This window comes from Trachurus japonicus, chromosome 3, assembly GCF_045865225.1.
Source record: "Trachurus japonicus isolate A0001 chromosome 3, Traja_1.0".
In the NCBI taxonomy this organism is placed as follows: domain Eukaryota; kingdom Metazoa; phylum Chordata; class Actinopteri; order Carangiformes; family Carangidae; genus Trachurus; species Trachurus japonicus.
Genome location: NC_140909.1, coordinates 17,557,708 through 17,585,646, shown reverse-complemented (window position 1 = coordinate 17,585,646; position 27,939 = coordinate 17,557,708). Strand labels below are relative to the sequence as shown.

Genomic DNA, 27,939 nt, shown 5'->3' with positions numbered 1-27,939 from the left:
TGACTGGAGAGCAGTAGAATTTAGAAAAATAGAATAGAAAACAGAAATCTTCACCTCATCAAGCCTCTTCAATGAGCCAGAGGAAGATTTTGACTGACCATTAGAGGGCAGTATCTCAACACAGACGACTATTAAAAAACTTTATGTCCTTTCAAACCAGCTGTATTCAAACAGTAAACTACTTCTACTAGTGTAAGCATTTCTAAGTCTTTGGTATTTTCAGGAAAACATAAAACCAGACCTTACTCTATGCTTGTGTGCCTTGACAGCAGTGGCATTGCTGTAGTGTAGATAGAACAGATGAGACCAAAGAAAACTATGATGATCAATCGATGGTGTAGATTACAAAATTCAAAGAGAAATGCAACACAGTCAAGTCTCAAAATTCACTTTGATGTTTTATTCTTTTGAACTTTGCACAACAGGAAAAGAGAAAGTATACATTTGTAAAATGCAAGTTCATATCGCTCTGCCTTCCCTTCTGGCTTCAACAGGTACGTAGTAGCCTACATAAAAACACCTGCTGTGCAGCCTTGTGAGTGCTCGACACCAGACCAAGAAACAAAAATGAACGAACCTGTTGTGATTAAGACTTGCGTAGATAAATAACATTCATTTAGTGATTTTGGAAGAAATATTTTGTCTTCAGGTCCGGTGACTCTTTCATCGTGGACGATACACATCCTCCACAAAACTCAATAACCTCCAGATAATTATGGTCTCTAATCAGTCACCTGACACTTGTACTCTTCTCCACCTGCAACATTTTCATAATCCACTACCTGAAGTGATTGAGTATTGTTGTATGAACAATGGATTTTCTTGTGCTTGACATATCACAGAAATCCCTGAAGACAATTCCAATCAAACCAAATGCTCAGAGCTGAGGCAAACAGAATTCAAATAGGAATATCAGTGATAGAATAAACCATGGTTATATTCCCAAAGATACATACTTGACCATATGCATAAATCATGATTTAAAAAACAGAGTACCAGAGGAATTACTGATGCAGCCACAGTAAGATTAAGCTATGCCGTCACGGCAAATCAAAGTGTGCACTAAACAATTTTAAAAATACATAATGAAATATTTCCTCCAGAAAGTAATAACGTTTGAGAGAACCATCGTTGGCATTCACTTCAACAGTAAAATGGCAAAGACAGGTTTAATAGCTAACAGTAATATAAGGCAGATAACAGATGAGGGTGAATAATGTTGAAATTGGCAGTTTCTGTTCTATAAAAGTGTAATCTTAAGGCTTCTATGTACGTCATTGACTTAGTGATATCATTTGGTACAAAAACTGCAACCACGCTGAACAATTACAAACTGAGTGGAAATTCTGCTGCCCCGTTCTTTCAGATTGGGTTTAGTGCAAAAAAAACAACAAAAAAAAACAAAAACTGAATGGTCACTGATTACTCACTAGAAACTCAATGATATAAAAGTCTCCAGACCAGTATTAAATACCCACGTACCACAACTGGTTATGATGCTGCAAATGTACACATTTGACTTTAATATGGCTCCACATTTCCATGAAGACCAACAATCTGGCGATGGACCTGAAATCATTCATTGTGCGCTATAAAGTCTCCACTGTTGTGTTACCTGCTGTCTGAATTCTCATAGGACCACAGTGATCCAACTTTGCAGTAAAATGTGAACAAATATGTAATTAATTAATGTACCATCATGCTTTGTAGTGTGTGTGTTTTTTCTTAATGGCGCGTAAGTGAATAATTTCTGACTTCCCATTCGTGCCTTTTTTTCTTTGGGGACCATTTCCACATTTTGGGCAGCTTTCACCTGCTGACTCGATCGAGGCAAAACATGCTGCTAACATGTCATGTTAGCAGATCCTTTTTATCTACTCACAGCCTTCCACCTCACCCCCCGAGCTGCTTGGATACAAACACTTGGATCACACAAGATCTGACGCTTCAGAAACACAGGATAGAGGAAGATGGCTTGAAAATAAATACATCAGTAGTTCTAAGCAAAAGAGAGAAACACACTTATTTCCAGTGGGTTGGAATACTTCAAACTAGACTTGTTGCCTGATTAACAACGTCAGTAACTGCTCTGCTCTTTCCTCACCAAGTTACTGCCATTAAGGCCAAGCATTTTTGGTCCCTTTTCCAGTCATTCAGAAGAAAGGGGTGTGGTGAATAAATACTTAAGATAGACACAAGTGCATTTGGGAGAAAGCATATTGTACACCATTGTACTGTACTGCATCAGGTTCTTTGTGATCCTGCACCTATTCACTTTTGTATCATTATGTTCAACTGCTTTCAAAATGTTAGAGAGAATTTTGATTTGACTTTAGTGTGAAATATGCTGAGACAACCTTAACCAGACCAAACAAAGTAAATAGTACCCCTTTCTGGCTATACAGCAAAATATCTTAATTTAATGTGTCTTTGTATTATTGAGCTCCAATAACCTTATCTTTGCCCAGGTGTTGGGATTCACCAGTTTCCGATATCAAATCAACCTCTTTTAACACTTTAACAAAAAAACAAACAAAAGAAACAAATCAGACATTAGTGCCTGTCGATCGATTTGAAATTGTCTGGAGCATTTAGGGAAACTGCATTGGATTTATCTCACCTTATTTACTAAATAAGATGTGAGTGATTAATCTGAGAGAACTTTGCAGTGTGCTGCTTCTGCATGAGGCAACTTTGATATGGAACTTTAAAAAGGTACACTTTTTTCATGTTGCATATTGAGCTCTCTAAATGTATATATATATATTTAAAAAAAAGTGAAAACTTGCCTGAAGCAACGTTTGACTTAACGTGTCAAAAACAAAGTCAATGAGGTGTAGTGATGTCTTCTACTTAAAATGGCTTACACTGACACTGGTAATGACAGGACAGGAAAACCCTGATGTCATTTGTGATAATGACAGATGCACAACTATCATGATTCCAAAACTACCTGTGCTTCTCCCTTGGAGTTTTCACATTAACACAACGTTTGAGAGAAAATATAACTTCAATACAAATAGACTTACAAATACCAGAGTGATATCTGTTCTTGACTCATAATCATCATTAGTGCTCACAGCATCATTCATGGTCCCAGCAGAAGCAGTCCACGTTGAAGTTTCATCCAAATCCTTGATATCATTTGGAGGTAAATACACTTTGTTTGATACCTGTGCTGTTAATGCGAAGGACGGGCTTCCTTATAGAAAAAAAATTGGATGTCAACATGTAAGGGGGTGAGCCTTCGCTACGAAGACACTCGAGACACATCATAGTCTATGATGAGCTGTTTGATGTAGGACAGTTTCTCGTGGAGATACTCGCAGCGTTTCTTCTCCTCCCGGTAGCCTGGGAACTTCTGTAGAGATGGGACAAATGAAATGGTTTTAATAAAACAGGTTTCCACATTAAAAACATTACAAATGTTGTTTTTTTAAATATTTTAATGAGGTGTACCGACCACTGACAGTTATAAACATTTACACTTTGGCAAAAGAAAAAAATATCATAGTTGAAATATTTCTTCCCAGAGCAATGTGTCTGGAATTTCAAGCAGCTGAGAAGCATTCATTAAAAAGAAGAGCTGTGGTTACACAGTACTTAGACTCACAGATGAGCTGTATACACGTAAGCTTTGGCCTGTTAATAATTTAGGTTTTCATTTCATGCAACTGACTGTGCCTCTGTATTTCAATATTATCATTTTACATTATTACAATTGTAACATGAATCCATATTGATTTGCTTGTGTTAAAAATTAATTTATTCAAATGAAGAAATAATTTTTTTTAAGTTGCTTTTTCATCTAAATGTTGCACAAAACTTTTCTGTTTTTTGAGAAAACCAGCCAAAGAAAATGTGGCTCTAATGCTCCACTTGGGTGCTACAAACTGCTGAAAACAATGTATAAAACATGATGGACCTAGGCATTTATGTTTGTTTGATGAATTAATGTTATGTTAATTGCTCCACACTCACATGTGATGTTTTCGCTTTCCTGCTTCTATCTTTAGTCTCTTCAGAGGACGATTAAATCACATGGTTCATGCACATCATGGTCTTTTTCCATTGCATTTTGTCACATTTTCCCTAGAGCATTACATTCACTCTACATTAGTTGCTTTTCCACCTCAGCCATTCACATGAAGTTTTTGGCAACACATTTTTCAAGATTCTGGCATCAGCTTTGCCACTTATTTTCATGTGCAAATTTAAAATGCTCTTAAAAACAAAATGGATGGAAACTCCTCAAGTTTAGTAACTATAATGACATATATAGTAGTTAGGTTTGACTTACCTTTCGATACTTGTTGTATTTTTCTAGTATTTGGTCTTCCATTATCTACATTAGGTAAGAAAGAATTGTAGATATTACTTCACCTGCATAAATGAATACATTAGCATCTATGTGTATGTGTGTGAACAGATGAGTAAGTTGCATTAGTACCTTGTAGTCTTGTGTGCCAGGCGACAGGTTCTTGATCTTGGATCCTAGCTGAACAAACATGTGGGTTATGGTGGCGATCCGGGAGTGGAGGTCTTTGTACTCATCGTACTCAGCGCAGAAGTCTTCTTGGTACCTCTGACGTTGCTCCAAAGTCATGATGGTGCCATAGGTGCTACAGAGGGACATACAAACATGACTCAACAGAGTGTATTCATGTGGCGGCCGATCTAACTGATCCTTTTACAGTGGATTAAAGCATGAAAGCATTGCACTCCTCCATGTAAAGCATGAAAGCATTGCACTCCTCCATGTAAGTTTTATCCTGTAGTCAGATCTTTCATGCACAAACACCTTTTAATATGAGTCTTATCACACTACTTCAATTGAACTTTTTTCCCCCGCCTACAATAGCTCTTTTTGACACAAGATGGCAACATAGGGCCACAATGAGCTGCTACAATAAGCTGCTATAACACAGGTCCATTCAGTACCAGTGGGGAGAATTTATGCAATCTGTAAATATTACTGTCAGTCTACTGTCTATCTTGAACCAGAGCCAGAGATCAGTGATAAATAGGAAATATACAGTTTGGATTGTTAGATGTGCTTGTTTATCTCCCTGTTCTCTTCAACACATAGTTTAACTGACAAGACATCTTAATTGTGTTTAAAGCTTAGCTACAGCAGGAAACCACACAGAACAATCATAAAAAAAAAGTTATTTTAAATCGTGTTTACACTCACAGCACATAATCTGGCTTCTCCTCAGAGCCCACAGCATTTGTGATGTCTGGATCTGGAAAAAACAACACAGAGGGGGAAAAAAAAAATCCATTAGGTTGAGTTAAGTGAAACTGTCCACATGACACTCTGTAACTGTCTGAGTATTGAGCAATATGTTTTTGTTTTGCAAAAAGCCACAGTGTGAGTGTGTGTGTGTGTGTGTTTGTGGGTATCAGGAGACATCTCAGCTTAGAGACCCAAAGCGATGCTCGAGCTGTTGTTGAGTCAATCAGCCAGATAACACACTGAGGACTCAAGAGAGTGAGCTTAAGGGAGCAAACGCGGACATGCTTATGAGATAATACTCTATAAATGCACCAGTGAGCTGAAAGATAAACGGTCGCTCAGAGAGACCTCACAGACAATTACCACTGGTCATCAGTTCAAAGTATGTGTGGTTAACTTATTATCATATAGACCACTGCAGAGAAAAAACAACAACAGTGCAGACACATGACAACAAGAGGGTGTCTTACAGATGTGAACACTGATTATTCAAACAGAGGCTACAGTATAAAAATAATTACTCTGTCTATCTGTCTACCACTACATCACTGTGTTGGTTTTAGGGTGAGATCACACAGTGTAAGAGGAATAGAAGTGAGTAAAATTGATGTAAATTGAGGCCTTACTGTCAAGTTTGTCCGGTTTCTGCTTTAGATCAGGACTTGTCTCCAACCAGCTGCTGCCCTGGTTGCCTTTTAACCTCTCCCGCTCCTTGTCTTTGTGCTTTTTAGATTTCTTCTTTCTGTGCTGGCTGTTTGCGAGCTGCTGGTGAGCGCAGTCAGAGTCACCTTGCAGTGGCTGATGGCTGCTTACTTTGGGTTCTTGCTCCCTGCTCTCTGAAACAGGTGTGTTTGAGGTGCTAGAGTGTTTGGGCAGTAAGGGGAGGCTGTTGCTGCCCCCCAATGAGTCATTCTGGTTGCTCGTATGGTTCGTTGTTCTTTGAAACTCAGTCTTTGTGTGGAAGCTGGGGTTGAGGGTGGGATTTGCATTGTCGTGTCCTCCCTTATTGTTTAAGAGTCCGTTTACTGTGGGCTGCTGTTGCAGCTGGTCCGCAGGTTTTTGTCTCTTAACAGCTAGCCTTTCAAGTGAGTCAGAAGGCACGGGGCGTTTCTGGGGAAAGTGAGAAGAAAATGAGAGAAATTAACCTTTAAAGTCACGTATATAAGTCCCTTCCAAAAACACACAAACAAGCTGTAACGTAGTCTCTGATGTCAAACTCTTATCGTCAGACTACAGGCTAATAGCATTCACAGCCTTACATCACGTAAAAACCGACTCATAAAAAGCCAGCAAGCAAAAAATTGAAATGTTAACTGTGTTAAAAACACACACACAAAAAAACATACATGTTCCAACTGTTCACAAAAAACAACATTTACCACTGCAGGATTTTTCACTGTGCTATGATGTAGTGTTGTATCCTCTGTGGTCTTTCGTATCGATGCGCTTGCTTGAAGATTTCGTGACTGGTTGCTAATCTGTGGCTGCAGCTTCCTGTTACACAGAGAGAACCAATGTGGTAATTTGACAATGAGATGTGGAAAAATATCTAACACTAAAAATGTTCAGTTTTTACTGGCATCACTGTGCAGAGTTGACGGGAAACTGGAGAGGTGGAGCATGAAAAATAAAACAGATTCTTTGTGTAACAGGTACAGACAGGTTTTGTTTCTCAGAGTTGATTAGTGCATATCCGTGTGTGGGTATGAGAGAAGAGGATGTGGAGGAGAGGGGGAGTGACAGCAGATAAGGATGAGATCCAGTCTTTGCCTGGAACTGTGAGAAACAAGTTCAATTGTTATTATTGTTTCTTAGCATTACAGTACCACGGGCCAGACAGGGATGATTGTGTCAACACCACAAACTTGTGCGACATACTAAAAAGTAAAGGGACAAAAGAAATATAACTATGAAGATCTGATATCACCAAGTAATTAACAGCCCAGGAGCGCTGTTATAACCAACCGGTTAGGTTTAGGGTTAGTGTTAGTCCTGGGCTGCTGTTTACTTGGTGATATCAGATCGTGCGAAGACGGCATGTTTCCTGTGACCCACCTGGCCAGCAGCCTGCTGATCAGCTGCCTCTCCTCCTCGCTGTAGCCGGGCCAGTCCCTCTGCACATGCTTGTAGTAGTCGTCCCTCAGCAGGTAGCTGCTGTCCTTGGGATTGACTTTGGCTACCTGAAATCCAGGACACCATAGCATGTTGCTTTAAAATCTTTCATTTCTGACTTAATTGACTGAACACACACAATCACACAATGTTTCAAAATGTATTGCATTGACTTTGTGTTAGATAATGGGAAACAGCAAACTCCTCACTCCTCCTCATACACATACATTAACGAACGGACAAACTCATTTTCCGAACACCAAATGTATGTGCCACAGCATCACCACTATCACAGCATGTCTCACAGTGCTATTAATCGTAGTGTCTTTTGTTACTGCTAGATTTTTGGACACCACAATGTTAAATCATTCCTCACAGCTTTTAGAATGAAAACATTCACATGTATAATTTAGATAACCAATCTTCTTTTCCTGATAATTGATACAGGGTTTAGTTTTGTTACTCTTGAAAAGTAAAATGGAACTTTTTTTTTCTCCATGTGGATGTGGCATAATATTTTGTTGCATGATTATATAATTACTTGCAAAATATTCATGGCTAAGTACAAACTGGAGATATTCAAACCCAGTATATTCAAAATAGCTGACAAGGTCAAAGTAAACGTTTTTAAGAAATATTAAATCCTTTTCTTCATTCAAAACTAAACCTCTACCAACAATAAAGACCAAACTACTCAAGCAGCTTATTTTGGAAACCACCTTGTAAATATTCTTGCAAACTTGGGCTATCAGAGTAAACTGATCACTGTGGCTGTAGAACTCACTAGTTTTTAATTCAACAAACAACACTAGTAAAATAATAACTTTAACTAATTGGAGCCCAGGATTTGAAATTCCTAAAAACATAAAAAAGTTGAAAAAGTCTTTTTTTTTCCCTCTCTGCTTCTTCTCCCATTGGAAAGTCTCAGGCATTCTGCCTCTGACTCTACCCTCCTCTCTAATCTCGCCAGACTGCCTTTCTCCAAGGACATCTATCTTCCTGGGGCCTCTTGACAGAGCGGCCCGCCCCACTGCAAACACAATCTCAGCAGAGACAATTACAGCACCGACCTAATTACACACACGCACTGACACAAAAACCACATGCATGCACACACATCAACAAGCACAGGGACCAGAAAACACACACACACACACACACACACACACACACACACACACACACACAAAATGGCAGTACAGACACGCAAACATCATTTAGGAATTACCCAAAAATGTATACAGGAAAAGTCACGTAAAGTAAACGCTTCTAAATTAGATCACAAGTTCAATGAAAGCGCAACAGGCCCCAGGTCTTTTTCAGTATATGATTATATATTTGTTAGATGTCTCTACTATCTGGGACACACATACGTTAAAACTGTCACATTCAACCCTGCTGAAATGTAGCACCCTTTTTTTGTTGTCAATCGAAAATGTCATGTGAACTACTGTCTGCGCTATATTTGAAATTATTGCCGTTGTTCATATCCCTTCTTAGAACAATAAAAACAGTGATTTATACTTCAGCAGTGGTGCATGCCTTTTTGCAATGTGTCAATACCTGGTTGGAAAACTACAGTGTTATGTGGGCCAACAACACTGCATAAATGGATTTTCAGCCATCAGATAGAAGCATGTGTGTGAAGCACAGTGCAGTGGGGCACACACACACTTTTTTTTGTGTATGTGTTCTGATGAACACGTCAAATGTAAATGAAATATGTGTGCAATAAATATATACGTGTGTGTATGCATGATCCTACAAACATATTATTTTTATGTACCTCCTCCAGTATAGGACTCAGCTCGGCCTTGTCTTTGGGACTGGCTCTCTCTCTTTCCAGCCACAGCAGCAGCTCTGGTTTCCTGTAGGGTTTGAGAGCCAGCAGGTGGACGATGCGTTCCCTTAGGGGCTTCTGGGTCGGCGCGGCCATACTGCCATTCCTCCGAATGTTGTTCTTATAGAAGCTGCTGTCTGATGCGGACGGAGGAGCTGGCCTCTTGTTGAACTTGACACATTTACCTGGACACAGAAAAAGACAGGATTTAGTAATAAGTTATACTCAGACATACAGCACACTCATAATTTATTGTAATTTTATGTATACTGCAAACTCTACATTTTTATAACAACAAAGTTAATTTACAATTTCTATAAAATTAGTTAATATGTATTCTACATACTAACACATCCTTAGCCTTTAAATATGTCTCAAAAACATTTAGGTCGCCTTAAATGTGTTCATATGTGAACCCTCAACTAGTGTAGTCCCCGCAAGCACTAAAAAACACAAGTCAGAGGTTAGATAAGCAATGTGACACTACGATGTTCAACATAGTGCACATGCTCCCCAGGCTAAACTATCTTGACAACTGATTGGCTAACGGGGAAACATTCACCAAATAACCTTTACCTTTAGAGCGCAGAAACATACAGGCCTGCAAACATTTGTCTTCAGGTGTAAATACTCAAATGGCCAATTCTTAAATGCTACAGGCAGATGAGGTACGTTGGAGCAGTGAAAGCTATTTCTCTGTGCTAATCCCATTACGGGTTAATCTGCTCTTTGAAGGTCAGAGGGGGGCAGCGGTACAGGAGAAGACGGCTTTTCTTTCAACTACAAAAGCTCAACCTGCCGGGGGATAAGAGCTCCGTGCATTATCATAACTCTACTGCCAGCTATTAATGCTCTGAATTAAGTAATTGTTATGGTGAGGGTTGTGTGGTGTGCCAGATGCATGCTTTATAAGTTGTGGCATGCCTGGTAATATTCACTGTGTTGACGTGCACCTCCTGAGGCTGAAATGGGAGTGTGTAGAGTGCAGTTATTAAATGTTTACTGTACATTGGCAAGCCACCATCACCTTAAGACCTGATGTTACACAATCTGCAAAGTCTAAATTTGGTATGAACCACCCAGAGTTTCAGCTCTCCTGGAGCTCTAGCTCTGACATGGGGTCTAGAATGACGCCAAGCAACAACATTGCATAAGCACGGCAAAGGTTGGAGAAGAGGAAAAAACATATAAGAAAAGAGGAAGTAGTGCAAGAGTTCATGTCCTTGTATTATTGATGCTAAGTAAAAAGAAAAAGAAAACAAAACAAACAAAAAAAACATTAAAAAAAGCAACCCAGAGAAAAACTGGAAATACAGTTGCTGGACAAACAAGGATGTATCACCTTTGAAATTATGCTTTTCAGCTGTGTGGCAAACATCTGGTAAACATTTTGTAATTATCAGAGACCTGTGATATGTTTTGAACAACAGGGAGCCATTTCTGCGCAGGCCTTTAGCACTACCCTGCAGCAAATTAAGTTGTTCGCTACAAGAAAGAAACTATTTACAGCCCTTTGCTGCCAACATTAAATTTCATTATATGCCTCTCAGTAAAACAAACAGTAAGACGCTGGCTTCAAATGTCTGACTGGTTTTCTACCTGTACAGTGATAAATTAAAGACGAACACTACCAACTTTGACTGAAGCCAAATATTCTTTTTTTTCTTCACAGTTGGAAAATGTCTGGATTTCAGCTTAGAACAATAAATACCGTATAACAACTTTTTATAAGAAAGCCAAATATTCCTTATTTTATTGTTTACTATGCTTCTACTTCTATTATTACGTGTCATCAGTGTATCCATATCCAACATACTGATGCCTGTTCTAAGCTTTCAAGCTGTGTGCAGTCTATCCTTACTTGGATGTGTGGCTCCCGGTTTGATCTCAATGGCAGAGCGGCTCCAGATGTCCTTCTCCACCTGAGACATCCTCTCACGGGTCATCTGGTAGGAGTCGTCGGTGGCACACACGGTGATCTTGTCCTGGATGATACCCTGACCTTCCAGCTGCTCGCGGCCGTCACTGCAAGACACAAACACAGGGCCGGTTGAACCGCAGGGCTTTCTGCTGGCTGCACAGCAGACACTGTAAAAACACAGTCCTATTAGCCATCTTAGAGCAGCATATACTGACCCATGTGGCATAAAGTGGCTTTGTGGTGGAAGCTGGCTAAGGAAGGTCTATGGTTACTGTATGTTATGTCACAGGCTAGATATAGCCCTGTAGTCCACTGTGTGTGAGAAAGCCAGATATCCTGGTTCAAAGCAGGATAGAGCCTCTGAAAACCCCCAGGATTAACTTGGCTCCTGACAGCACACTTGCAAAACAAGAACAATCTGTGACAAAAGTAAAAAGTTCATTACATGAACATGTGCTGCACTAATGCTGTCAATAAATCAAGGATTTACTGTGCTGCCAAGTTTAGTTTACTCTTTTTTTTTAAAAAAAACCTTTTCTCCGATACAATTTTTGATTTTCGCAACACAATAATACATATTTTCTCCTCTTCATCCTCTGAATATTGAAACAATTGCTGGGGCACAGAGAACAAACTCTTGCCCTCACACGTTCACGCTGTTGCTCTTGGCTCCAGGCGGCTGAACTGGAACCAGAACAAGTTCCAGTTCAGACCACAGTCGGCCGTCTGGCAGCAGGAGGCAGCAACAGAGCGTAACCCTCACTTTCCAAGCACATCCACCCCATAAACACGGCATCACAGGTCTCACTAATGAGAGGGTCAGCCCAGAAATATACAGGAAATTACAACTGCCTCATCCTGTGAAAAACTGTCTCTCACGATGGTCTCAGAGATGTGGGGATAACGAGAGAGCCGGGGATTATCAAAAAAAAAGAAAAAGAAAGGAGGAAAAAAAAACTTGTGGTACAAGCCTGCTGACCAATGAAGATGACAAAAAGCTGTCATCTGAGGTCACATGTGTCACAGCCAGGAGATCAAGTAAATTGTGACAGACAGATCCGTCAACTTTGCACTGAATCAATTTTTTACAGTAAATCTTTGTAATAAAGCCTGAGGCAGGACCTTAAATCAAAATAAGGGCAAAATGTGCTGAAAGAGCTTTAAAAAAATACATCTGAACTCCGTGATGAACTGCATACCTTGAAACATACTGATGGATGCAGTCAAAGCTTGCTTGAGGCTGATCTTTGCTGTCGCTGGATAAGTAGAAGGAGAAGACACGAAGAGCAGACGGAGACTCTGGTGTGGGGGCTGGGATCTTGATGTACTGAGGAGAAGAAGAGAAGAAAGTCAGGTTTCATTCAAAACAGACAGGCCGACAATTACATAGGCAGACGACAGACAAATTGTTACATAAACACTACAAAAGGGTAACACATGTGATGGAGAGTTTCTGTCTTTGTCACGCTTTTGTCTGTAAGAAGACATTCACCCAGGTATTCAACGCTTGTGTGAACATAATGCATCCAAAGAACAGTAATCTTGATTTACTGGTGTGGAACCAGCCAATGGCTTCAACTTGTCAATGTTATCCTAAGAGTTCATGCATCTTTTGTTATCTTTCAAACTGTCAACTTTTGGTAGGGGGAGAAAAAAGTATCTACTCAGCAGAATTTCAGAGACAAACTCCAATGCCAAATGTGTTGTAGCCAAGGACACAGAGCTGTCCAAAGTCAAGGTTTTTGCAATCAACATAAATCAATGAAGTGTATTTTTTTCACAACTTTTGGCTCGCAAAGACCAGACTAGGACAAACAGGCTCAGCAGGATTATTAAAGTGGCTGTAATCAGCATTTTTACACTAAAACCGTGAAAACGACAATGTGAAAAAGGTCAAAATATAATTATTCTAACCCTAACCTGTATCTGCAGCAACAGGACACTCTGAATATTATATTTGGCTGGATGTGTTATGACAATTTTCAAAGAAATTCTATTAAAGCAGAAGTAAGTGATATATTTGTGTTAATATAAGTCTTAAATAGTTATATCTTCCGACAGCAATCACTTACATGGAGTGTTTGGACCGAAACACGGGTCTGTCAGTCCCTCTGCTCTGCTCTGAGCCGAGGAGAAAACATTTATCGTATCCTACAGTTTTTATCCAATGAGGAGAGAGAACTGCATGCAGGGCTGTGTGTGCAGCCAAGGGACGCCGTGAATGTGGCGACGTAGGGACGAGGACTGTTATGGTGCGTTCAAGGCAACTCGTATTTTTCCGACCTGTGAAGTCGTACCAGTTCGATCTGGTACATAGACTGTAAAAAAAGACGTACTGGTACGAGTTCATGGGTCGGAAGTTACGAGTGGCCGTTATAGTGACTTTCACAGGTAAAACAGGTCGGAAAAACACGAGTGGGTTGCCTGGAACGCTACAAAGTCGTAAGTTGTGACTTGAAGCTGTAATTTACGGTTTCAAAAGCCTGCCTGGAACGCAGCATTAGCCAAAACGACCGGATCGCTTACTTCTGCTTTAACTTAAAAGCTGTGCAGTTATTTTAAGTTGCTCTTTTAAGGACCTTGACTATCCACATCTGATTTCATGAATATCGACCTCCTTGCTCTTGTCCAGTGCACTGGACTGACAAACCAATATTTGACCATCCAAATACTGTACCACCAAAACACAGAAAATGCACAGAGTGCAACTGAACCTCATCTGTTTCCAAATTAAGACAACAACATAGCCTTTATTTTTCTCCCATCATTACATAGTCTATTTCCCATACTGTGTTTCACCCTGTAGGAGGCCGACGATCCCTTCAAAGACACACATATGACGCATTACGTTGATGACACAGAATTTTCATTTAAAACTGTCTAAAGAAAATCCCCTGTTGTGTGTTCTTCAAAGAGCAGCGGGGTCTGAATCATGCTCCACACGGGTCGGCTCAGGAAAAGCATCCTGAAATGACATGACTTACATATGAGTCTTCCACCAGAGTACAGGAAGAAAGTACACGCCTGACCTGATCATCGTCACTGGGGACAGTCTAGGAGTTAATGGGAACTTGTGAACACACAGTCCAGTTGTTTTACAAGGAAGCTCTTTGACTGTGATAAATGAGCTGTGGAGAAATATTCAACTGAAGTGAAATTATGAGATCAGCTTCGCCCTTCTGGGAGAGAACGACGAAACAACAATCTGACATTTGTACTGTCTTTGTTTTCCAGCATCTCAACACATGTGCACACATGCAACAGCTAAATACAAAGGATAACAGGCACACACACGCACATAAAGGACCTGGAGTGAGGCTTTGTGCTGCTCTGTAACTTTAAATAAATCTCCTTGGGTAAACAGTGTTTTTAAGAGTCCGGTCCACTGAGATCTCCTGGCAGACTCAGTGGAGCGCGGCTGAGCCAAGGCTGCAACCTTCAGGGCAGACAAATGCACACACGAACACACACAGAGACGTATAATAACAGATCAGGAAAATTGAGGATCAGAAAAAAAGTCAGGATCTACACTGATCTGACCACTGAAAAGATGTAATTGCACATTCATGAATGGTGGACTCAGAAAACTTCACTGGTAGTTTCATGGGAAATGAGTTGAAGCGTTTGATTTCCTCTCCTTTCTACTGTCGTGTCCCTCAGTTCCAATTCTGGTCTGGTCTCCTCGTTGCTTAAACTCCATTGTCAAACTATGTCCATGTGTACTTTTACATGTCATGGTGTCATCCACAGATACAAGGTGACTTAACACTGATAACACAATGTAGATCACACTTTCTTTTATTGAATATGGTTAAAATTAGGTACAAGACCCTAAGGTAAATATGTTTATATACATTATATATTTTAAATATTTATGATTATATCTAATGTCCTATGCCAGGTCATTTTCAAAATAAATCCCACTATAGTCAATGTTATGTTAACGATAAATAAAAGCAATAAATACCAGTCATTATTAGTCAATTAATAGAGAAATTATCAACAACTTTTTTTCAAAAATTATACAATATAATAATAATTATTTACAAATAAAAAATGTGAATTATTTGTCTCCATCTAGTTTTAGACTTTGCACTTAATAGTAAACGTTAACTTGAAGTAAATAAAGTTCTGATATGAAAATACACCCCTGAGTTGAATTCGCCTGGAATTGTCCTTTAAGTAATGTTCATTCAACTACCTGTACATTATTTTTTGTAAAGATGAGGCAGAAGATTCCTCAGCAGGCGCCATGGTTTTGTTTGAACATCTAAAAATAAAGAGAGTTTCCTCTGTTTTAAATGGTTGCTGTGAGGACTGACCGATTTATTGTACTCATCATTGTGATTTTTGGTGCAGGCAGAGTTGCTGTGTTTTTCACAACCAAAATTCGTGACTGCCTAAAAAACTAATTAGGAAAACAATAACAACAGCTGTCCTTCATCCTTCATCCCTGTTCGACTTTCACTTGTTCTGGGGTTATGTTTGACCAGGAGGATCTGTCCTCAGACTATGGTAATGAAGAAGAACCACCTCTGACAATACAGCTTCTTTAGGCTCTTTGTTTTGGTTTTGTGCTGCCACTTTACAGTTTTGTTTCTCTCTCACAGCAGTCTTTTTTATTGTTGTATTTGAGCAACGATCAACTTAGTATAGAGGTCTTCCTTGGAAGTTAGAGATCAAACAACGAGCTAAAGGAAATTCTGATGTTTGCTAAAGAATCTGTCATCTCAATTTGACAATTTTATTTTTTTACATGATGTCTCTGTTGCCTACACAAGTGGGAAAACAATCAGTACTGCAAATCATTTCTTTCTTTGGCCCTGCCTCTGTAGTGCTGCACTGCTTAACCATCATCCCCAAAATTGTAAATGTAACTTATATTAAAATAAACAATTTTATTTTCCAAACGCATTTTGACGACCATGACTTTATGTACAAGACACAACATTTTATTGGCCATAAATCTACTGTGTGTGTTGCCAGTATTCCCCCACGCTGCTGTTCTGTACTGTGAGAAGATGTTTTTATCTGTGTGCCACTGTCGTACAGTGTAAACAAAACTGATAAAAGCTGACAAGCAGTCAGGTAAGGGCTTGTCAGGTTCAGCATGCTGCATATGAAAGTAGTGTACTGTATATCTACTGACACTAAAAACAATAAATGTTTAAAAGGCCATGAACTTGATCTGAACCGACAACTTAGTGAACGCCACTTTGCCGACATCCAGCAGAATGGATGTCTTTAAAAGTCACTTTAGATGTTTTGACGCAAGCGTGCAATAAAGCAACACAGACGTTGGCCCTGTTCTCTTATCAGCCCACAGCACATGTCTTTACACGCAGCCTTTCACCACAGGAATTTATACAAACTATATACAGCTGAACTCAGACAGCACCAAGAGATATGGACCAGCTTGCATGTAGCTGCACAGGTGGATCTCCTCAGTTTCTAACATAACTTGGATTATGTAACAGTTGCCTGTGGGTAGCTCTGCAGCGACGCATGCTTATGGCCTGTAGATTAATACTCGAGGTCTCACTGTAAGAGGCAGAGGCCAGACGACGGCTTAACACACTAGAGAGGATTGCTTTAAGGATTGTTTTATGTGAACATTTCACAGGATGATGCATGTACCTCTCATTTTAATGGCCACTTAGACAAATCCATTAAATAAATGGTAATAAACTTTAAAGCCTCATTAATAAAAACAACCATTATGGTGGAAAAACAAAGCCGATGATAGCGATATCACTGTCACAAACACTTCCTGTGCATATTTTTTCATCTCATGCTTACAAATCTGTTCAGCCTCCCTCTTCTGATCAAGAAACTTTTAATTAGCTATGAAACCAGAGGAACAGCTGTTAGTTAGTGACGAGACAAACCTACAAAGAATTAGCACCAGAATGTGTTATCGTGCTAACAGAGCAGCTAGTGTGGATTTGGACTGAACCACAAAAGAGTCTCACCCCTCTGAATACTGTTCACAGCCGCAGCAGGCAGTTGCTTCACACACTTCCCTCTAACTCAAAACATTTTATGCAGATTTAGGCAAAATGCCAATCAATCATTTATCACCTGGGGCAAGCACCCATATTTCCTGTAACTCTCGTAAGTCACTTTCCAGATACGGGAATAAAGTGAATTTTAAAAAAAAGAAAAAGTTTAGCAGCCAATCCAAATCCCATAACAACAGAAGACAACATCCAACGAGGAAGAACAGGCCTTCGACTTGGGTTTGGTGTCCGTTTGGCTAAAACTGGCATTTGCTGCTACATGAAACAGCCCAGAAAGGTGGTTAAAAGTGTTGCTGCTAATTTTTTCCCTGAATCTTTTTTAATTGAGACTTTCCAACAAAATGACATAAAGTGGTATCAAACAGTGTTGAAAAAAGACGTGTGAACAGTATGTCAACAAATCCCCTGAACCCAACCCCACCCACTGCAGGTCAGAACCAGACTGGGACAAACAACACACACATAAAAAAAGAAGATGAGGAGAGCTGTTGCTGCTAATTTTGAACTCCAAATTTGATGTTAAGCGTGATAAGCACTTCTATGCGGAGTATCAGGGCAGCAGAAACAAATGCCATTTCACAGGAACATCATATTCCACACTCCATAAAAAAAAACAGTCCTAAAACTATAATCATCTGGTTTAACAAACATATTTGGCCTTTTAGTTCACACATCTCTACCTGGTGCACTGCATATCTAAAGTGGTAATTAACTGTCGCAGTAATTTGTGTATCCATGGATTCCATATAAAAGCAACAGCTATGTTTATTACAATCCCTGCACCACTCGGTCCTAGAGGAGATCATCAGAGCAGGTTTTTCCTCCACTCGCCCTGCAGAATAGTAACAATTTACTCTCTGTTTATTGGATTGTGCTGTGTGTGCCATTGCAGGATTCCAGCTGTTTCAAATGTACGGTCGCTGTCATTGCAGGAGGGAACCCAGGGGCACTCGCTGCCATTCATCCAGTGACGGTGGCTTGTGTGACCTGCATGGGCAGACGTCTACACCCCCCACTGTGTAAAACGGCAATCAACAGGCTCGTTCCCAGCCGCTGGAGCCCGCACCAAAGCCTAGTGCATCCTCCTGAGAGGCACGCATGGCAATTCAAACCCAGAGAGGCGCTCTTACAAAGGACTTGGAACTTAAAGAATTCAACTGACCATGAATAATGAAATATTTATTGTCTTCCTTTCAAGTTAAATATTCAGGGAATCTGTGGACCGCTTCTGATCTTTGTGATTGTTGAATGAAGCGGAGGGGAAAAACTTCAGCAACAAAACAAGCATAGAGAAAGTTACTAAAGTTGTTATGCATAAGAGTACTTATCAGCAAGGGTCTACTCTTTAGAAATGAATATAATAAAAGTTGCTCTACATTTAGGAGTGACTTACGCGCGTAGGGACGCTCAGGGTCACTGAGCATTAAAGAGGCCAAAAGGCAAAAGAGGCCAACCTTGAGAATCATGAATCTGAAAAGTGACTGAACATATAATTAATTCTATTAACCCAAACAATGGCTCCTCACAGGCCTAGTAACTTCACATTTTCACTTTGAGATGATATACTTCTCTCATTCGAGTTAGTACAGCTGGACAGTCGCACTGTTTTTCCAATAATTTTTCCTTTGTCTTGGTAAAAAGCAAATATCAGGCTAAGGCTTTTGCCGACTCTCCATCCTGTCTCTATCAATCTCTTACAGAGGTGTTACTCTTGGCTAAGACATGTATGTCCATCTGTTTTCTTTGTCTGCACTTCCCAACACTTTTTTTCTTTCAACAGTTTTGGACTCTTCTCCATCTGTCTGACTCGTTTCAACTTTTACAAATGAAATAATCAGATTGGTTGCAAAGAAAGAATATTTGAGGTATATTATATACACGTGTTAAATATGAACACATAGACAACTGATTGACATTTTGAACCACTGCTGTTTTAAATGCAGGTGGCACTGCGCCATGATAAGAAACTTAGAGGTATCTCATCTTGGCAGGTGTCACAAAGCTTAAAGGAGAAAGATGTCAATCAATTGAACGCAGTCCTAAGAGAGGTCAGATCAGCCTAACTAAAGCCTCTTTTACACAGCATGTTCAAGGTGGCAATGTTGCACCTTCATTCTGCAAATATATAATATACAGTACATCACAAATAATCTTGACTGAATCTGCAGTTTTGGGCATGTCTGCCCTGCTGCAAAATCCGCCCCTCATTCACTGTTTATTATATTATTTTATATTGCACCTTGGCATCATGCCACATAAACATCATTATGTATTTATTTAGCCTAATACACAGGTCCCACTATCTTACTTTGAATAATATACTGTATCAGCATTCATCTCTTCCCTCAGGCCTCATGATCTAGTTACAAGTCACATTAGAAGATTAGGTGGAATAAATGTGAAGACATTTCACTATAGGGAACACACACAGCAGCAGCAGCAGCAGCAGCAGCAGCAGCAGCAGCAGCAGCAGCTGTTTAAGGTTTGGTGGTGAAATGTTAATTGCAGTTCCCTGAGCTGCTTTGGTTTTTTAGCTGATTGACACCTCTGCGAGAAAACCAGAAATACGAGTATGTGCGTATGTATCAGTGATTGTGTGATAACGCGTATTTCTGCAACTGAAAGCCTGCATGTGTGTTTTTTATTTAGTTTTCGTTAACTCCTACCTCTTCACTGGTGTTTGACCCTGAGGGAACATCAGGTGTCACAACAGAGCAGTAAAGCCTCTTTCTTTCTTTCAGTTACAGTCTTTACAGTCGTAGAAATCATGTCTCCATCTACTGAATAAATACAGTACCATCCACTATTCTGCTATAAATGGCTAAAATATAACAAAACCCAAAACGAGATGGAAATCTGTTTTGAGATAAAAGAATATCACATACTGAGATAGCAAGTGCTGACATTTTATCTTTATCTCCACAAACCCAAGTTGTCATGGTTGAGGGTGTACAGTAACCAACAGGAAACATCACAACAGTCAATAATGTCTCTGCCTCTCTCTCTCTCTCTCTGTTGTTTTATTTAATTTCGTTATCATCCTTTTTACGGACACACGACCTCTGACCTTCCAAACTAATTCCATTTTGAGACACTTTAGGACTGACCTCCACCATTTCCACCTCTAACATACTCGCCATGTAACACAGAAAGCCACAATGTAAAATTTCAGCAGTTAAAATCTTGACACAATAAAACTCCGGGCCTGTCGGTGTGTGTGGCGACACTATCTTAATGAGCCACAGTTCACCCTCAACTGTCATAAATATCTCCACACGCTGAAGGTGCAGGACGGGGAAAAGCTCATTTTCCTGGCTTTATCAAACTATAAAGTCGATTGAACAAAGGCTGTGAGAGACTGCTGTCGGTGCACAGGGCTTATGTTTCCTGCTAGCTTTTGGTTGAATGTGGGGTCTGGGTGTAGATCTCATGCAGCCTATTGTTTCCACATCCTCTGCAGCCTGAGTAATGGCCTTCTGAAAACAGGCCGTCTTTTGTTCTGGCCTCCTCGGCTCCAGAGTGGGATGCCATGGCACTGGTTCCCCCTTTGTGGTTGATAGGAGGTGAGGGAGGAGGTGCAGGAGGAGGGAGTGAAACCTGTCGCCACCACCGCTGTCTGTTATCAGCAGGAGGTAAGTCACTCTGAGCTTGGTGCTAATGCAAACTCCATGTATGTGTGTGTGTGTGTGTGTGTGTGTGTGTGTGTGTGTTAATCCAGCGTGAGCAAAGAGGGGCTCAGCTCCAGCTCCTCTCACCAGGGTGTAATCAGCATTACTGCCACTCATAAGGCTTGGGGAGGGAGAAAGGCCAAAGTCTAGCTATCAGCCAAACATCTCCGCCAGTGGCTTAGACACACACACACACACAATGACAAACACACACACATGCTCAGACAGTCAGCCAGTCAGCCAGCCAGCCAGCCACCACCCTCATCCTCACCACACTTCAGTAAACACTACTTCTCATCATCTCATCACAAACAAAAGAGCCCAATCGTTCCCAGGGCCACAAGTTGACACATGCCATTTAAGACAAGTCCCCTCCACAATGGAGGCCAGCGATACAAAACACAATGTGCGTCTGTGTCTCTGGTCCAGCGCAAGAGAGAGAGAGAGAGAGAGAGAGAGAGAGAAAGATGGAGGTGGGGAGGGGCAGCAGAGACAGAGAAGAACATACAGAGAGGAGAAAAAAAAACAGAGCTTGTGCATGTTAAAGTGTGTTTATGATCCCGCAGTCAATCAGTCAAGGCTTGGAGCTCCGCAGTGTCTTCTTCTCTCTAGCTGAGGAGCACATGGCTGCAAGTGAGTGATTAATGTGGCTGCCTTGAGTGGGAGACAGTGCATGTAATCAAGCAGCAGCCTGTAATCTACTTCCATTCCTTTTCATTTGCAGTTTCACAGAGGGACAGAGCTGCTGCCAGAGCTGCAAGCTCCAGTATTGGTGGGGGGGGGGGGGGGCTGAGTATGATGGAGGAAGAGGAGGAGGAGGAGGAGGAGGGAAAGGATGGGAAGGGGTACTGTGCCACAAGCATCCCCTGAGGTTTCCCCCTGCAATGCCAAGAACGATACATCTCTGGCAGGTGCCTGAGGGCCAAACTGTCAACTTCAACAAATTGTGGGTCACTTCCCTCCTTCTAACCCCCTCCCACAGATTACCATGTCTCCACACAGGCAGAGCCATACGTTTGTGTGTGCACGTGTGTGTGTGTCTCTGTGTTTATGTGCCTGTCTGTACCCGTTTATGCCTCATTAGTTTATGGTGTGGATTTTCACGTGAGGGAATTAGACGGGACACGTTCCTCAACAGCGAGCCAAGATGTGCTACGTATCTCCAAGCTGCTTAATTGGACAGAGAACGCATTTTTCTAGAAGGGCCCTGCCGCTGCTGGACCTCAGAGGTCCACTTGTCTTCATGTTGCGCTCACACATTGGCTAAATAAATATGTAATCCTGCCGGCACACGCGATTTTCATTCCTTGGCTTTTGACTAGAAGCAGCGAGCCATAACCTCCAGTGTTTAAAACATCATAATCCAACAACAAGTTTTTCTTTATAGGCGTGCGCGCAGACACACACACACACTTCCAGCAAGCAACATACACAATATATAGTATAGCCCACTGAAGAGATTATTGGAATGCAGTGAAAGCACTTTTGCAATGCATGCACGTGCTGACATTAATTGCCCAATAATTTCCCATGTGATGTTAAATACTTTGAATTTATCTTTCAAGATGATTAATGCACAAAGCACAAAGTATTTTTAGAGCGTTTTCATATACTATGTTCTGTTTTCTGCTACTGTAATTAAATTAGCATCAGTGTTTCTCATATCAAAAAATTGACAGCGGTCACATAAAAGCCTAGACTTCAATCTGTGGTCATAGTTCGATAACTAAATGTTAATGATGGAAGTTTCTATCCTGTCAGGCACAAACAAACAAGGAGGGGGGGGGGCAACACATCTGGACTGAGTGTTATGCATCGGGGCTGAAAAACTCAATTCATTTTGGGTGATCCAAGCAGGGTGACAACACACAGCCTGCATTCCCCCACTCATTGTTATTCAAATCAGAGGAGACAACACACAATCAGACAGGACTCTGGGGGATCTCAGCATAGACAGCATAAACACACAGACAGACAAAAAAAAAACTGCGCTCTCTCAAACACACAGATAGCCTACTTACAAAAAAAAAGCAAGTGACAAAAATTCCCTTATAGACACTGAGAAACCAAGCAAACAAACACACACCACACACAGAGGGTCCTCAGGGGATCCACTCTGGTCCTGCGAGGGTGAAGACGGCTCCACAATAGGCAGAGAGGGCAGGACAGGAAAAAGGAGGTGGGACATGAATAAATCATGCCTTCAGGCCACACAGGACACAGCATACACAACACACACACAAAACACAACAGGATCCACACCCACATTTAACACATAAAAAACATGTGGAGTATGTCGTACATAACTCACACACACACACACACACACACACACACACACCACGTTAGCATACAAAGTGTGTTCTCTCTCATTATACACATGCAGGAAAAAGTAGGACTCCAATCTGGGAATAGGATGGGAAATCAGGCCAGAGTTCATATAATCTGTCAAGCTATTACTGCTGCAAAAGTGTGCCAATACTACACACACACATGCACACGTGAAAAAAAACACACACACACACAAAAACACACATTCACAAATGTCTGAGTCAGGCAGACAGGGAAAGCTAATGCAAACCGAGTCAGTCATGATGCTTCGCACTGTAATCAAGAGCATTATGGCTCCTGTAATTACCTCTAAACATTCATTTGGCTAATAACTTCATCTCCCTGTGCCATATCCAGGGGAGTGGTGTGAAATTCTCTGCAATCCCTCAGTAATCACAGCGACAGCAGCAGCAGCAGCCCAGAGATGAACTGTCACCGTGTCAAACCTCAGACACAAGCCCAGGCCTGACTCACGACTCCCAAAATGTTTTGTTACAGTTTTTTTTCAGCAGGCTCTACAGCACTCTGCTTAATTAAATCCCAACTAGCGCACGTTGTTGAGAAACACAAACATGCAATCAGAGCCACACCAAAATCAGTTTTATTTCTTTTCGTTTGACTTTAAAAGCTGGTATTTCCCTCTCTGCCCAGGCTGCAGGACAAAGTCAACAAACTGCCTCTTAAGGAAATAAGATTCATGCGTATCGGTTTGAAAACACTTAATTTTGCAGCTGCAGTAGTTACACCAAGCAGAGTTTTACGGGGAACAACTTCCCAGAACAAACTCAGTCCTAAAGCCTTGGATTGGATTTGCAGCTTTTCTTCAAATTTTGAAGCTACATATTCTTAACAGTAGCTGATGCCTTGTTTGAGGAGTTCCTGTTGGGATCCAAAGAGCCTGAAGAAAAGACAGCAGCTCACAACCGACCTCTCAGACCTGACCACAAACGTGGAGGAATCGGACTGCTTTTAGGGTAGACCAGCCTGCTTGACAATTTGTGCAGGAGCCCGTTTGGAAACTTTTCACAAACATCATGGACTAATTAGAAAGGCACACCCACCAGATTATTAATGATAACAACAATCGGGAAGTTAAAAAAAAAATGAATTTGACTTCCCTCAGCCCCTCATGGGAAAAATAAAGAATGCTTCTGGAAAAATTGACTTCCAGAGTGCAGCTTCAGTTTACAACTAAATTTTACAAAGATTGTCTGTACCTTACTTTCAGGGAAAGTGATATATACACACTGCCCCCGCATGCACACTTAAAAAGACCTGATCCAGGCTGTTAACCACACAAGCCCCCTTTACAAAAAAAAACGCACCACCTCTCAGCTCATCTTGTCGTGACAGGAAGGGGGTTGCAACTCCTTCTGAGCAGCCCATGCAATTAGCATTGACTGAAAAGTAAAGTATTCTCCTGGGACAGCTGCTCCTGCTTTTAGTCTTAACACACACACATAGTTCAGTCTGTGCCCTGCAGGTTATGCTTCAATAATAAAGAAAAAGAGTGTATTACACACAGTAAAACACACACTCACACTAATATATTATTCAAGTATATTTTCCCATATGAGAACAAGGTGCACGGCGCTAATCTGTCTCACTGAAGGCTCCTCATTTGACTTATGATAACTCCTCTCTCGCACTGTTGACTCCTCTGCCAGTGTGTGTGTGTGTTGAACGTCCTCCTCCCCCTCACTCCCTCCCTCCATCCCTTCTTTTCCCAGCACCACTCACTGACCCAACAAAGCCTCTCCACAGTCTCCAGCCTGACCCAGTAACCTGCATGCCTCCTATCCGCTTGAGACGGCCACCTATAAGCTCTCATCTGAGCGCTCTGAGAGCGGCAGTGTGGTGGGGACATGTGAGGTAGCAGCTACGTGTGATGAACTCTCATCTCTTCTCTGCAGCTGTTACAGTTAAGAAATGACTTGGCATACACCTAGCCTAATATGTCAGGAGATGACAGACAGGTCGACTTGTTGCCTTCTTACTCACCAGGCGCCGGTTTCATCCACATGAACAAATGAGCTGAAGCCTTGTGGGTATGCAGATGAGTAATTAACAGTTGGTTCTAAACATTTGTTTAAACAGTGATTAGGCCATCTGGTTGGACTGAATTTCTAACAAGATTATGCTTAATTAAGTAGTCTAGTCTAGCATACCAATAACTGCAGTCATAAAAAAAACTAATAAAAAACTTACCCCTTGGTTTCCTTTGAAGCAAATTGATGGCTCACTTGGTAAAGATCCCTAAAGTCAGAGGAAAGAAAGAAAGAAAGAAAGAAGGAAAGAAAGAAAGAAAGAAAGACTATTTGTTGTGGCATATTGGACATATTCAACTCTCTAATCTGAGTTAGGATGTCTCATAAACACAATTATGCTGTAATCTGTTTAAATGCAAGTTAAATACAACCAGTAAAACCCGTGTGCTGGACTCAACCAGAGCCAATTATGAGACAAACTAACCGACTTGTCAATTAGATAAGCAGGCAGACTGTGTGCTGCTTTACTTTGAAAGTTTCCCCGTAAACAGCTGACAGGCTCCTGCTTCCCGACAATCACAGGGTTCAGTCCTGCTCAGCTCTGCTCTGATCCGAGCGAGGGGGTAACGAGGCTACAAGTAACTGTAAACTTGTTGGTGCCCCTTTTATTTATTCAGTGAAAAACCACACAAGGAAGACGACACGTTTTAGCTAGACGTCTTACGAGAAAACAAACGACGACACGTGAACTAAAAAGCGAAAATTAAGCGAGGACGACAACTTTGACAACAAGTGTAAGAAATGAATTTTACATCAAGCGCACACACATAAAACACAAGAGTTGAGGAGACGGTACCTTGAGGTTTTGATAAGCCTCCAGCGCTTTGATAGCCGTGTCCGTGAGCTTGACATGGTACAGCGTCCTGCTGGGGCAGTTTCTGTTATTTTTTCCACAGGAGAGCCCATAGCGGTGCTCCTGCCTGAGCGAAGCCATCGCTGGCTTTTCTCTCTGCCCCGCAATTAAAGCTGCTTTCCTCTCTGCGCTCTGCAGACGCCCGGGTACGTCACCGTGTGGGCGGGGCCACGGCGGCAGCAGCAGCAGCAGCAGCAGCAGCACTGTGTGAACTCACTGTAGCACAGGGGTCTTCAACGTTTTTCAGGCCAAGGAGTCCCCAGGGAGCCCCTACTATATTGTATACATTTATGTTTTATATTAAACTGGACCCAGCGCCATGTATAAACATACCTTGATATCCAAATAATAGGCCTACACAGGTTCATATATTCATGTTTTTATTTTAAACGAGCATACAGTGAGTAGGGTGGCTGTTCCACTGCCATTTATAAACAGACCTTGTTAACAATTCCCATATCAACAATGTCTGTCAACTGCATGATAATCATTCAGACAAGCTATGTGTGTGGAAAATAAAAGATATAAAACATTGTCTCAACCAAAAATTCCACAACCCCCCTGCAGCACCTCCGCAGACCCCCTGTTGAATTAGGCTACTTACTACTTTTCTTTCTATTTTTCTTTTCACTTTCTTCTCTTAATTTGTATATTTATCTCCATTAGCTGCTTCTGATGCTACTCATTACAGTCACTCTTCATGGCACTTAGAAGAAAAGGTAAAGTAGGTAAATTAAGAATTTTCTTTTGAACGTATGTAATAAATATGTGCCGTACATTTTAAAAGCAGAAGTGGAAGGTACAAGGATGGAAACCTGTTATTTTAATCAGCAACCCAGCAGCATCCACACAGCAATTAATGTTCACGCCTCCAGAAATAATACTACTGAACAGCGCCTTCACATTATGGGCTTAAATATCATAATAACTGCTTTTATCGGAAATCCTATTCAGAGATTTGTAACAAATGATGGCTAATTATTCCATTCAATGTCACTGTGTGTTGAGCAGTTTTAATACATGACTTGCAGCTTTAGGGAGAGTTGATGTTGGGCTGCTTGATTCTGAATTATCCAAAGCTCTTGCAAATCTTGTTTAGCTGCAATGGACACGAGCCCATTGTCAAGATGAGTTATAACTAAGCATTGTGCAACCATATTGTAATGTGCTTGGAGATAAAAAGATCATAACACTCTTCACTGCCGTTATTAAATATTAAATATACTGGTATTCCACATTTATGCTTTAATAGCAGAAAAAACTACAGTTAAAGTCAACTTCATACATTTATAGTTTCTGATAGTTTGAAGCCATATGCAGTGACCTTGTTCGATAGTAACTCATCACAGTTACATTATCTAATAAAACTGCACCAACAAGAACTAGTACTTAGTCAGTAGCTCAAATATTTATCATTTGCATGTTGGAAGAGAAATAACATTTCATTAACAACCAAGAGCAGGTAGAATACTGATGGGTCTGATTTTGCAGCCTATAAACATATCCCTCTTATTATACAATAACCATGGCAACTTTCCAATTTGTGGACACACTTCCCTTTTCAGACAACGATTCTTGTTGTGTCGGATTTTTGTCATGATACAGCTGCACCAATAATGGTTTTATTAACAACAGCTCATTGTTTTGACAAACTAATTGATGATTATATTATCCCGTTTTTTTCTTTTGGTTTCGAGATTTCAAAGCTAAAGAGAGATTGTATATTGGACTTAAATTTGCCAGAGAATACAACTGGAGATTGTATTGTGCAAGTGTTTGCTCAACATGTAAACAGCAAACTGTTGGCAAACGCCTTTAGTACTGTACGTGTACGTAACATGTCAGTGTTGTGTTTCACCACAAGACAAATGAATAATAGACACATTATTTAGCACCTCACATATGTA

The 27,939-nt window shown here is 40.8% G+C and overlaps 1 protein-coding gene across 1 annotated transcript; it reads right to left on the bottom strand.

Moving 5' to 3' along the window:
• Nucleotides 1-380: 380 nt before the first annotated feature.
• Nucleotides 381-26,163, bottom strand: LOC146989852 (RNA polymerase II elongation factor ELL2-like). Its single transcript, XM_085764627.1, has 12 exons — nucleotides 25,976-26,163; nucleotides 25,340-25,387; nucleotides 12,312-12,439; nucleotides 11,053-11,216; nucleotides 9,138-9,376; nucleotides 7,295-7,419; nucleotides 6,619-6,733; nucleotides 5,866-6,349; nucleotides 5,195-5,246; nucleotides 4,451-4,622; nucleotides 4,301-4,345; nucleotides 381-3,361 (listed from the first exon to the last, which is right to left on the bottom strand). Exons 1-12 carry the CDS (start codon nucleotides 26,111-26,113, stop codon nucleotides 3,251-3,253), a joined length of 1,821 nt encoding a protein of 606 aa, XP_085620753.1. The 5' UTR covers nucleotides 26,114-26,163; the 3' UTR covers nucleotides 381-3,250.
• Nucleotides 26,164-27,939: the final 1,776 nt, after the last annotated feature.